This window comes from Camelus ferus, chromosome 9 (assembly GCF_009834535.1).
Source record: "Camelus ferus isolate YT-003-E chromosome 9, BCGSAC_Cfer_1.0, whole genome shotgun sequence".
NCBI classification, from domain to species: domain Eukaryota; kingdom Metazoa; phylum Chordata; class Mammalia; order Artiodactyla; family Camelidae; genus Camelus; species Camelus ferus.
Genome location: NC_045704.1, coordinates 29,306,714 through 29,319,096, shown reverse-complemented (window position 1 = coordinate 29,319,096; position 12,383 = coordinate 29,306,714). Strand labels below are relative to the sequence as shown.

At 47.1% G+C, this 12,383-nt stretch overlaps 1 protein-coding gene across 3 annotated transcripts in view; it reads left to right on the top strand.

Annotated features, from left to right (window-relative positions):
• The window catches only part of ABCC11 (ATP binding cassette subfamily C member 11), a 67,094-nt gene that overhangs the window by 26,376 nt on the left and 28,335 nt on the right, over positions 1-12,383 (top strand). For all 3 annotated transcript variants that reach the window (XM_006183544.3, XM_032486254.1, XM_032486256.1), the window contains 5 exons: positions 1,002-1,109; positions 5,260-5,517; positions 7,474-7,545; positions 9,844-9,968; positions 12,189-12,261. In XM_006183544.3, the coding sequence (XP_006183606.2) occupies positions 1,002-1,109; positions 5,260-5,517; positions 7,474-7,545; positions 9,844-9,968; positions 12,189-12,261 (636 nt within the window). The remainder of the gene's footprint in view (positions 1-1,001; positions 1,110-5,259; positions 5,518-7,473; positions 7,546-9,843; positions 9,969-12,188; positions 12,262-12,383) is intronic.

Here is a 12,383-nt window from a genome sequence, read left to right as displayed (position 1 = left end):
TACACTTCAGAGAGGTCTGGCTTCTCCTGTCTTTCTCTTCATGGTCTGAATCTGGCCTTGGGAAGCAGCAGCTGCCCTTTCAGGGTTAGGAATTCAGTTCTTGGAGGGGAAGAGGACAGGGTGCTGCTCTTAGAAAGGCTGGAGTCCAGAGAGGCCAGGAGACCACACCAAAGCAAGAAGGGGAGCCTCCTCCGTGCTCTGGATGGCAGCCACCTTTGCTTGGCCCTGGCACACACCAGGAAAACACCCTGGCAAGTTTGTGGGTGGGAGGGGGACTGTGTAAGCAGAACTCTCGGTGAGACTTCAGGGTCACGCTGCACTTGTACCACGCAAGGTTAGACCAAAGCATTCCTGCTCTGCTGGAGTTTAGATTAAGCTGGACAAAGAAGAGGGTGGAGATGGGGCATGAATGGCATGAATTGGAAAGTGCCCAGGGTTCATCCTGGAGGTCACATTCTGGGATCCTAAGAGCTGGAAGTGATTTGCTATAGTCAGGGAGGGTCTCTGGGGGAGAGAGAGGCATGGATTAGGCTTGAAGCTTAGGGAGATTTTGAATATTCTAAAAGAAAAGAGCATCTATGGCAAAGAATAGATATGATTTTGACGGCAATAGTAGTTCAAAGCCACGTTGCCAGTAGACAAAGCTCTCTCATTTGTGTTTTTTCAGGGCTTGTCAGCTAATCCTGTACCGACTTTAGGGTTACTCTGCCAATGGGGAAACTGCACTTGTGGTTGGGGGGACCTGCCCAAGTCACAGGGTTACCCAGTAGCTTATCTGCAAAAGCGATCAGGCCTTCACTTGGCAACTTTAAGATGAGCGCTGTTTCCCCTACTTATCCCAGTCTCCCCAAAATACCAGCTTGTCCTCTGCCACGTGAAGGGCCTGCTGGTTGGAAGCTACAGGGTCTGGCTCTGTGGCTTGAGGCTGAGAGATGGGGTCTCCGGGGGTGAGGGGAACAGCAGGGCTGTGACCCTTACCGCCTCCTCTCTGCCCCATCCAGGTCTTCACCACTCTGGCCACCTTGAATTCCATGCAGCTGTCCGTGTTCTTAGCACCCTTTGCAATCAAAGGCCTCACGAATTCCAAGCCTGCCGCGGAGAGGTTCAAGGTGAGTGGTCAGAGGCCTGGCTGCGCGGCCCTTGGCATGGCGTGCTCTTCTGCCTTCACCACCGTGAAGCTCCTCCCGCACGTGACCCCAGGCCAGGGCGGAGTCCAGCCTGGGCAGAGCGGGACCGTCTCACTCAGTGACCTCCGGTGCCCGATTGGTATGGGGCTGGGAAGACAGGTGAGTCAGGCCGGCGCCCAGACCCTGGGGAGATCTTAGGAGAGTGGATCCAAACCACATCTCAGGCAGGTGGCCTGCAGACCCTGTCCAGGTTTGTGTAGAGTTACCCTGATGGTTTTGCTTTTTAAAAAATTATATCGAAGTCTTGGGCTCAATCTCAATACCTCCTCTAGAAATAAATAAATAAATAAAAACCGAATTACCACCCTCCCCCCCCACACCCCTGCCAAAAAAATTATATCTGTTGCTGGCATTTGAAAACCTGGAAATTGTATCTATAAACTCTGATTTCTGGATTCTCATGTATAATCAGAAGATCTGGCAACATTGGCCCCACATCCTCCTGTGGCCACAGCAGCCAGAGCGGAGATAAGAGCCACCCCAGGTGAAGTCACGGCATTTAAGTGTGGTGTCCTGCGGCCTCCCACGGTGCTCCATCGCACCTCCAGAGCTGTATCTTATCACTCCTCATCTTAGCAGTGGTTTCCTTCACTTCTTGACATTTCTGGTCTTGCCCCTACAAGCATCTGAGTTGAAAAACTCAAATTGAAACCAATTTCTTAAGCATTTTAGAGTCATCTCACTTAAAGGCGTGCAGTCCCAAATCCGTCTCATTCATTTGCTCACTCATTTATTCATTAAAAAAGAAAATGATTGCATACCTATGTCCAGCCAGAAACTGAGAATACTGCAGTGAGCTTGACCCAGAGGGTCCCTGCTCCCAGAGGATTACAATCTGGGATTTCAAAGAAGCAATTCACAAGTGAATTATGGGGGGAGGGTATAACTCAGTGGTAGAGTGTGTGCCCAGCACGCACAAGGTCCTGTCCCAGTGCTTCCACTAAAAGTAAATAAATAAAAACCTAATCCCCTCCCTTCCCAAAACCAAACAAAAAATCAAATTAAAAAAAAGTGAATTAATGTTCAAAGAAGATAAGATCAGTTCACATGAAGAGCTGTGGTGCCAATAAAGTGGAGTGATGTTTGAAAGCATGTGTCAGGGAGGGCTGGGGCTACGCTGGACTGGCTGGTCAGGGAAGGCCTCTCTGCCAAGGCGACTTTGGAGCTGAGTGAGGATGATAAGGCAGAGGGAACGGCTAGTGCAAAAGCCCTGAGGCTGGAACGAACTTGGCTTGTCTGAGTAACACAAGACAGTCCTTTCCTTACCAACAGCCGCAAGAGCTCCCCTAACTTCTCAGTCGCTGTCACTGGGGGCCCTGCCGCCTCCTCCTCCCCATTGGTGCTCTAGTTCTGCCCCACTACAGCCACCCCTGCCCCGCCCTGCCCCGCCCTGCCCCATCCGGTCTGTGCCTGTTTCCACCTGCAGGGAGGGCAGAGATAAGGAAGTACAACCTGGGCTCAGAAGGGTGGGGAGGGATGTTGGCTGAAGGAATGACCAGAGAGACGGCTAGAGGGCGGGAAGGGGGTGGGATGGATGTAGTTACCATGGAGATGAGGAGGCAGGAATGGCAGGGGTCAGGGCAAAGATCTCGGAATCTGGGCTGCCTCTGACCCTGGGCTGATCTTGGACCCTCAAGATCAAGGGGGTGTGGTGGAGTGGTGGTGTGGGGTGGCAGGAAGGGAGCTATCACCTGGGGACAAGTACTTACTCTCCAAGTCCCCTCACATCAGGGCATCTTCCACTCTTCCTGCATCAGCCAGCTAACTTTTCTGTAGGCGTGTCGTGGAGACCCCCAGGCTGGAAGGGGAAGGAATGATCTTTAGGGCCGGATTTCTTCTTTCTCCTCTGTGTTCCCTGGGGCAGTAACCCAGCTCTCAGTCCCCTGTGCCCTTTGGCTCCTGAACGCTGAGGAGCCAGCTTTCCAGGGCAGGGAGAAGCCTGCCAGCCCTCAGGGAGGCTGCCTTCTTGCAGGTGCCCACAGGTAGAAGGTGAGCTGGCTGCTGGGGGCTGCTGAGGCTGCCCTCGGGGGCTCCAGACAAGGTCCCCGAGTGGGCACTCCAGATCACAGCTTCCTTTGTGCTACTTATTAAAAAAAAAACAAGTGAAAAATCACTGAATGGCGTAGTTAGATTGAGAATTTACTTAGAGCATTTGGGGGTCAAAGACTCCCTGTTTTTGTTCCCCATAAACCAGTTTATTGGTGTTGATTCACACCCAGATCTGTGTGCTTGTCACACTAACACATTAAGCCAGCATGATAATTTTTTTTTAAGCACAGGAATGAAAGCCTCCACGTTTGGAACAGTGGTTCCCAAGGAGAGAGCTTGGAAAGCGAGGAGGGCTTTGTCCACACCAAGCAGGGAGATGAGATGGGGAAGGACCCATCGATAGGTGAAAGTTACGGCTCTCAGGTTCAGCGGTGGGCGCACGGATACTCACCATGTTATGGAAAATAGCTCAACAAGTAACTGCCAAACTAACTAAAACAAAATAAAGAGGGCCATGCAATGCCCCCTGATGACCGTATGCCTTGACCCAAATGTTATAATTTATCAAATTCAATATACCTGAGGTCCAATTAAAAAAAAAAAGGCCACTTTTTTGCCTTTTGAAAGCAGCTTTTTTGTTTTGCTTTTGTAAAAGGCTATGTACTCATTGTAAAAATTTCGGACAATGCGAAAAGATAGAGAATAAAAATCACTCAGCACTTACTACCTAGAGATAAAACCAAATGTCCAAAATGTCCGTAAATGTCTTTCTAGATCTCTTTCTAAACGTATCTCCAGGTGGAGACATGTGAGCACAATTTGATCAATGCAGTAACACTTCCCACCCACTCTTTTTTAAGATATATTTTTATTGAAGTATAGTCAGTTTACAATGTTGTGTCAGTTTCTGGTGTACAGCACAATGCTTCAGTCATATAGGAACATACATATATTTGTTTTCATATTCTTTTTAACCATAACTTACTACAAGATATTGGATATAGTTCCCTGTGTTATACAGTAGAAACTTTTCTTTACCTATTTTATATATAGAATATGCAAGTCTCAAACTCCCAATTTATCCCTTTTTTAAAAATTCAAATTAAAAAAATTTTTATTGAACTATAGTCAGTTTACAGTGTTTTATCAATTTCTGGTGTACAGCATAATGTTTCAGTCATACATGTACATACATGTATTCTTTATCATTATAGGTTACTATAAGATATTGAATATAGTTCCCTGTCCTATATAGTATGAACTTGCTGTTTATCTATTTTATATATATGAGCCCACCTTTTGAAATAGTAGAATTCATGTAGTTCAACTTCTGTTTTTTTATAGACAGGGGGATGGAGACACAGAGAGAAGTGACCTGCTGATAGTCACATTTTGAAATATATGACCTGAAACAGCATCTCCCACGGAGCGGTGCACAGACAGACCTTTTTATTTTTAATAGTTTTAAATGAAATTTAATGAGAAAGACCATACATCAGTACTATGATTTGACAGCTGTTTTCACTTAAGATGATGCTAATGTAGGTTATATCCTTAGTCTACGTAAAATAAAACGAAAAATAACTCATAGTGTAGGTAGAATACAGCCATGAAAGAGTGCTGGTAGTCTGAGATTTGGAAAACTTTGATGTAGACCTAAAAAAAAATTTTTTTAAGTATATTTGTTTAGGGGGGAGGTAATTTGGTTTATTTATTTATTTGTTTATTTATTTACTGTTTTTGTTTATGTATTTGTTTAGGGGGAGGTAATTAGGTTTGTTTGTTTGTTTGTTTGTTTGTTTATTATTATTTTTAATGGAAGTACTGGGAATTGAACCCAGGACCTCATGCATGCTAAGTGCACAATCTACCACTGAGCAATACCTTCCCCCTCCGATGTAGAATTTTTGACAGCAAAAACTAGCCTCTTCCAGTTGATGGTGGCTCTTCAGACTCTCATGGTTCATTAGAAGTTCATAAAAGGTTCATATGAGACCACAGGCAGGCCAGTAAAATGGGTACGTGTTCCTAGCGGACTAAAGAACTGAATCCTCCTCCCTCTCTTTCCTTTGTTTCTGTCCAGAAATTTTTCCTCCAGGAGAGCCCTGACTTCTATGTGCAGACATTGAAGGACCCCAGCAAAACACTGGTTATGGAGGAGGCCACCTTGTCGTGGAGAAAGACCTGCCCTGGGATTGTCAACGGAGCCTTGGAGCTGGAGAACGGACACACGCCTGAGGCGCTGACCCAGCCTCAGCCACCTCTAGGTGCTTTCAAGCCAGAGGACAAAGGGGACGGCTGGGCCCCAGAGTTGCACAAGATAAACCTGGTGGTGTCAAAGGTAGCCTCGTCCAGGCCATGCATGTCGGCTGCCTGCCAGACTGTTGGGGCCTGAGGTTGGGACATCAGCCCAATGCCCCACTAGTTCCTTGGCTAGAAACTGCCCTCTCCAAGATGTCCCTTTGAAATACAAAATTTCCATGGAGGGTGAATAGGAAGTCTTTCATATTTAAGTGTGACTCAACCGATCATCTAAACTTGTTTTGTAATAACATGACCCAGAGGGGCATGCTGTATGTGTGCTGGTATTTGGAAGGACCAAGGACAAGGGAAGGAGAGGGGAAGGCGACTAAACTAACATGTATTAAGTTCCTAGTGTGTGCCAAACACTGTCATGCATGTTTCAACCTCGTTATTCTGTGAACTCACATCATCTGGCTTCTCTGTAAGAGCTGGCTTCCCTGCTCTGTCCACATCTAGTCTCTTCTCTAGTATCTATTAATATCTAGCAAGATATCATATATATTAATGTCTAATAATAAGACACAGGATGTAGACATTGATTATATCTAATGATGGTTATATATAAAATAGATATTAGTATCTAATAGTAATCAATATTAATACTGATTGTTAATAATATGTGATATCAATAGATATTAGTATCTAATATCCACTATCTACTTCTGCTTTCTCCCTTGGTGATCACCTGCAGTCCATCAGCTTTAGTTTTACAGCTTTATTTCCATCTTGATGCTATTATCTCTAGCTTTCAAGTCTCTGAGCTCCAGACTCAACTGTCTATTTAATACCTCCTTTTCAATGCCTACCAAACATTTCAAACAAGACAAGACTGAAAAAGAACCCATTGCCCACATCTTCCCCATCTCAGGAGATGGCATCACCATCTTTCCAGTGGTCGAGGACCTAGAAGTCAAACCTGATTCTTTTCCTCTCCTCCCACTAATCCAGTCCATCAGCGAAGCCTGTCAGCTCTACTTCAATATCTCTCCTGGACCCACCCACCTCTCACTGGAGCCCTAACCCCAGCCACCATCACGCCTTATCCAGCTCCTCTAAGAGCCTCCTTACCAGCCTCTCCACTTCCACTTTTACCCTCTTACAATCCGTTACACACAGTGGACAGAGAGATCTTTTTAAAACAGACCGCTTCAAGTCACTCTCCTGCTTAAAACCTTCACTGACTTTCCACTGCACTTAGGATAGAGTCTAGGTTTCCCTGAGCACCCTGTCCACATCTGACCTCTGACGTCTTCTCCCATTCATTCCCTCCACACCCAGCTATACTAGCCAACCTTGGTATTGTCTCAGGACCTTTGCACTTGCTGTTCCCATCATGTGGAACCTCTAGATCCTCCTTCTTGTCATTCAGGTCTCAGCTGCAATGACACATGTTTGTAAGAAGCCTTCTCTGGCCAACCCTTCCAACATGACTGTAACCTCCAACTGTCTGTCATAGTAGCCAGTTTCATTTTACTTATGTCACATATCTCCTTCTGATATTATTTGTTTTCTTATTTATTCCATGATCTGTCTCTCCTCTCTAGAAATGTCAGCTTAATGGGAGTTCTTTTCTTCATTACTTGGTGTACAGAAGAGACTCAAATGACTATCTGATGGATGAATGAATGAATGAACGAATATATGTTGAATTCTGTGAGGCTGGTTTCATTACCCCCATTTTACAGATGAAGACACCAAGGCACAAGGAGTCTAAGTGACTTGCTCAGGATCACAGAGTAGCATAGATGCAGATCTGGCATTTGGGTTTCTTGCCCGAGAGGACCATGTGTCCATGCGACTTCCTTCCTTTGAGCTTGTCCCATCCCACCTGTAGAGACCAATGTCAGAGCTCATCTGGAGCTTTGTTTGTCTGAGGGGCCTTGGGAGTGTGTGTGGGTATTTTGTTTTCTGTTTGTCATTTTGTGTTCAAACACAGACCCGCCCTGGGCGAGTCATCTGTCCCAATGCCTGTCTGTCCTCTTTGGCTTTGCAGGGGACCATGCTAGGGGTCTGTGGCAAAATGGGAAGTGGCAAGAGCAGCCTGTTGTCAGCCATCCTGGGGGAGGTGAGTGTCTTGGGACCCTTGCACATCCACCCTTGGGCAGACCAGGCGCTCCCAATCTCCAGTTCCCCAAGGAAGTCACATCACCACTTTCTTCCCCGATGGGGTCTCAACCAACAGAGTTTTTACGTATTGAAAACAGTTGAGCACACACCGTGGTGGTGGTGGGGTGAGTTATGAATGTGCTTCCTTCTCCCCTCTGGCTGGGAGTATTGCCTGTCCAGCACCTGGAGGTCTGGCCTCATCCGTCTCTGCTTTCCCCACTCTGTGCTGTCATCAGCCAGCTACCAGGTGATGATCTCAAAGTTTAATATGATAATAAAAATCATCTCGTGAAGCCAAATTCAGAGTGGGACATGTGTCCCTTGTGAGGAAGCATCGGGAGTGAAACGTGGAGGGAGAAAGAAGGAGTGGGAGGGAGGGAGGGGATGAGGAGAGGAGGCCCTCGGATGGGATGGGACAGTCTCATTTGCACCCCAGCAGCAGAATTCACATCCTGCTGGGCGCCCCTGCCTTTGAGATCTGAACCTCCAACTGCATGGCCTGTGCATGTTCTTGAGGTCTGCTTTGTCTGCAGCTGTGCAGACATGCGGCACAGCCCCACCCTTTCTCTAGTTCCCCCTCAAAATCAAGCCCACTCCCCCCAAACATTTGAGGTCATATTGCACAGCTCTTAGGGAACACCACCATAAAACGGCTATAACATCTGGTATATGTGTATGGTCACCTCCCCATGGGGGTCTTGCCAGCCCTTCCCCACTCAGCCTCAGCCTCACCCAGTCCTGGGGCTCCTCTCTTTTCTCCTCCCTTTTTTGTCCGCCGTCTCTCCTTCCTGCATGGTTGGGAGAATTCGCAGGTATCCATCCTTTACTGTGTTCCCCTCTCAGCTCTGCCTCCTGAGTGCCCACCACCACACTCATCACCTCCTTGGAATGTGGTCAATTTGTCCACAGCAATTGTCTCCTAATACACCCATCTGATGGCTCATTTGTTTGTCCTCCACATGTGATGGCCTTTCCCCGACTTCTTTACAGCTGAGAAGAAGACTTCATTTTTTTTTAATAGTAAAAATAGTTTGCATAGTACTTGCATGCCAGGCCCTGTGCTCAGTGCTTCCCATTTTTCCCTTCAACCTAAAAACAATCCCCTGAGGAAGGCACAGACATGAAGGTCAGTTTACAGATGAGTAAATGAGGTTGAGAGAAGTGACTTGCCCATGGTGGCCAGCAGGTGAGGGGTGGAGCCAGGGCTGACACCCAGTTGGCACTTGCTTCTCATCACAGCTACGTTTCCCGTTTCCTGGCAGTTTCCCTTCAAGGCCACCTTTTTCCGTGGCCAGAGGCTTGTCAGTTTCCTCTTCGAATGAACCAATCGCTTGCCTTCCAATAAAGGAAAACAAAATGATATCATTTTAAAGTTTTGTTCTTATTAATCAAAGCCTGGCTTCACATCAGAAGTAGGAAGTGCAGGATGAGAAGGAGGAAGAAGCACAGGATGATGAGGTCCTGTGCTTGGGGTCATGGGCATAAGAATTGTGGTCTCGATTGTTTTTAATGTATGCTTTTAAATTTATCTATGGCAGGGAGGGAACTAGCTCAGTGGTAGAGCATGTGCTTAGGCTGCACGAGGTGCGAAGTTCTGGATTCAATCCCCAGTATCTCCATTAAAATTTTTTTTAATAAAATAAAATTAACATATCATATAGAAAAGCAGGGAGACCACTAAAGACCCCTATACCCACCACTGAGATTCAACAGTTGATAACATTTGCATATTTGCCACATTTATGTAGAAACATATTTTCTAGAATTTGAAATTATAGAGATCATGACACCTTCCCCAATAAATACTTCATCATGCTGTCTGAAAAATAAGGGTTTTTCTACCTCATCACAGTGATGTTATCATGCCTAACAAATTAGTAATAATTCTGTGATATCTAGAGATGGTCAGAGATGGCCTGGAACTTTCCATCTCACAGTGAAGAGTAGGAAGGTGCTGCTTGCTCGGGGTTGGGGCTGGGGAAATAGAGAAGAAACAAAGTGTGGGGTGTTCTTCCTTGCAAACCTGGGATTCAACTGCAGCAGGAACAAGCCTGGCTCAGCTCCAACCACTGCCCCTGTTCTCAGGGCCTTTCCTCAGCTCACTGGTGGGCCTGGCAGGACCAGGTTAAGATCCCATTTACACTGGGGAGCCCCCAGGCTGCTGGGGCACACTGGGGCCACAGGCACTGCGGCTACTGAGCCAGGCAGGGCCGGTCCCAGGTCCCCTGGTCCTGAGGCTGGACTCCTTCTGCGGCAGATGCACTTGCTGGAGGGCTCGGTGGGGGTACACGGAAGCCTGGCCTACGTCCCCCAGCAGGCCTGGATCATCGCGGGGAGCATCCGGGAGAACATCCTTTTGGGAAGCCAGTATGATGAGGCCCGGTAAGCTTCCAGGAGGGGCAGGGCTGGACGTGGGGGGTGTGTCCTGTTTGGGGAGGGACCTCTAGCTGACTTGGCAACGGCTGACGCGGTGTGCTGTTGACAAAAATAATCGATAAACAACCAATGAGAAGAATAGAGAAGTGTTTTATGGGAGCTACACCGAGGACTAGCCCGCGAGCCTGCTTCCCAGATGACTGAGAAACTGCTCCAGAGAAGCAGGGTTTTCAGCAGTTTTATATCTTGTCAGCACAGACACCATTAAACAAGTCCGGGATACACTTCTTTGAGGTTTCAGAAAAACAGACTAGCACATACACTAGGCCCTTGGCACCTACCTGGGAAAGGGTCTTATCGAGGGAGGGCCAGCATTGGTGCCCCAGGAAGAGGGGCGTTTCATCTTTATTTTTAACACAGACATTCTTTACTTCTGGTCAGTGTGCCCTTTTCTTTCATAATTAACGTGGATGTACAATGAATGTTTGACAGGCCACAAACAGGCTGTTCTAGTGAGCATCAAATTCAAGTTAACTCATCTATAAGCCAGAATGACTTTCCCAGATCTCAATGTGTGAACATTTCTTTTATCAGTGCTCACTTGTATGCATCACCGAATTTCCTTCTTGCTGGGAAAGAAAGATTATTATCATATCCATTTTCCAGACAAGTCAGCTAAGGCCTGAAAAGGTTAAATAATTTGCCCAAAGTCACACAGCTGGTAGAATATGATAGACAGAATTTGAACCCAGTTGCTTTCAGAAACTTCACACTTAACTGTGATGCTCTACTGGCTCAAAATAACCCTCCCCTTTCAAAAACATTCCTTTAAAACTTCATTTGTATGAATTAATTCCTGACCCCTAAATTAAGAGGTAAAACAAATGAAGTGATGAGGTTGTGCAACGTAGGGGACCGGAGTCTGAGTTTGGGTTCCTGGCCCAATGCCCGCCTCCCATGCACATCCCTGCTTGCCCTTTGCAGCCTCTCCCTCCCAGGGTCCTGGAGGGAAACTTGCCTGAGACATGCACTTGGAAGCCATGAGTGAAGTCTGTGCAGTGGAGGGTTCAGGAAAACTGCCCTGAATGCTACAGCTGTGCTTCCAACTCTGGTGGACTCCGGCCTCCTTTGACTCTTTACATGATTTTGCAATGGGCCCCCAGTAACAATGCTTAAAGGCACAGCTATGTGGGTGTATAAACTAGTCCTCTCTGGCCGGCTGTCCTGTGGGTTCTTTGATATCAGGTCCTCTACCAACTCATAAGCCCTCTGCTTGCCCAGCCCCCACCTCCGCTGCTTCTCTTCCCAAATTCCCAGTTCCGCTTTGTGGCATCACCCCCATCCTGCACCCCTGTGAGCCTGACGCCTTCCCTTCTTACCTCCCACATCTAATTTGTCAGCAACTCTGGACGACTCAGCCACCTAAACAGCTCTTGTTTTTCCCTTCTCTTCTCCATCTCTGCTGCTAGTGCTGGTTCGTGACCTCCTGCTTGAACTGTTCCTACTGCCCCTGCCCTTGGCTCCCTGTCTCCAGTCTTTGGTCTGTTCCACTCTGTATCCCGCCTCCAGGGCAATCGTCCAAAAAGACGTCTTGTCACTGCTTAGCTTTCAGACGGATACCACTAAAAGGGTAGTTTTGAAATATCTGCTGAAGATAAAAATGCTCCAACTTTTGACTTAGAAAATCCACTGTCAGGCATTGAATGCATAGACAGTGTCACCCACAAACACCGATCCATGTACAAGAATATTTGTGTCGCATTGTTCATAGTAGCAAAAGACTAGGAACAACTCAAACTTCCAGCACTAGGGCACTGGTTAAATGATTTGTGGTGCATCCATATGATGGAATACAGTGGTGCCATTAACACAGTGTAAATCTCTATATGCTGCACACATACATATGTCACTAGATTATTTCTGAATAAATAAACTCTGTTGGTGGCTGCTTCTGAGGAAAGCAACTGAGGGTCAAAGATGTGAGGGAGACTCACTTTCCACTGTTTCTTCTTTTTGTTCTGTTCAAATATTTACCAAGTGCATTCATTGGATTGGAAGAAATGAAGGGAGGAAGGAACTGAAAAAAGCCTCCTGTAGCTTCCCATTAAATGCAGGATCAAGGCTAAATTTCTTACCATGGAATACAAGACCATTCCCTACCAAGCTTGGGAAGGCCGGAGGGCCTGCGGCCGGGCCACCCGTCTCTTTAGCTCTCTGTCCTTCCAGGTACCTCCGGGTGCTCCACTGCTGCTCCCTGCACCGTGACCTGGAAATCCTGCCCTTTGGAGACATGACAGAGGTGAGTGAGAGGCGAGCACCCCACCAGCTCTGCTGTGACTGTTTCTTTGTCATGGTGTTCTGGGGTCCCCAGCCCATCTCCCTGGGTAGGTAGAGGAGGGACCCCAGCTCCTCCTTCCTAGA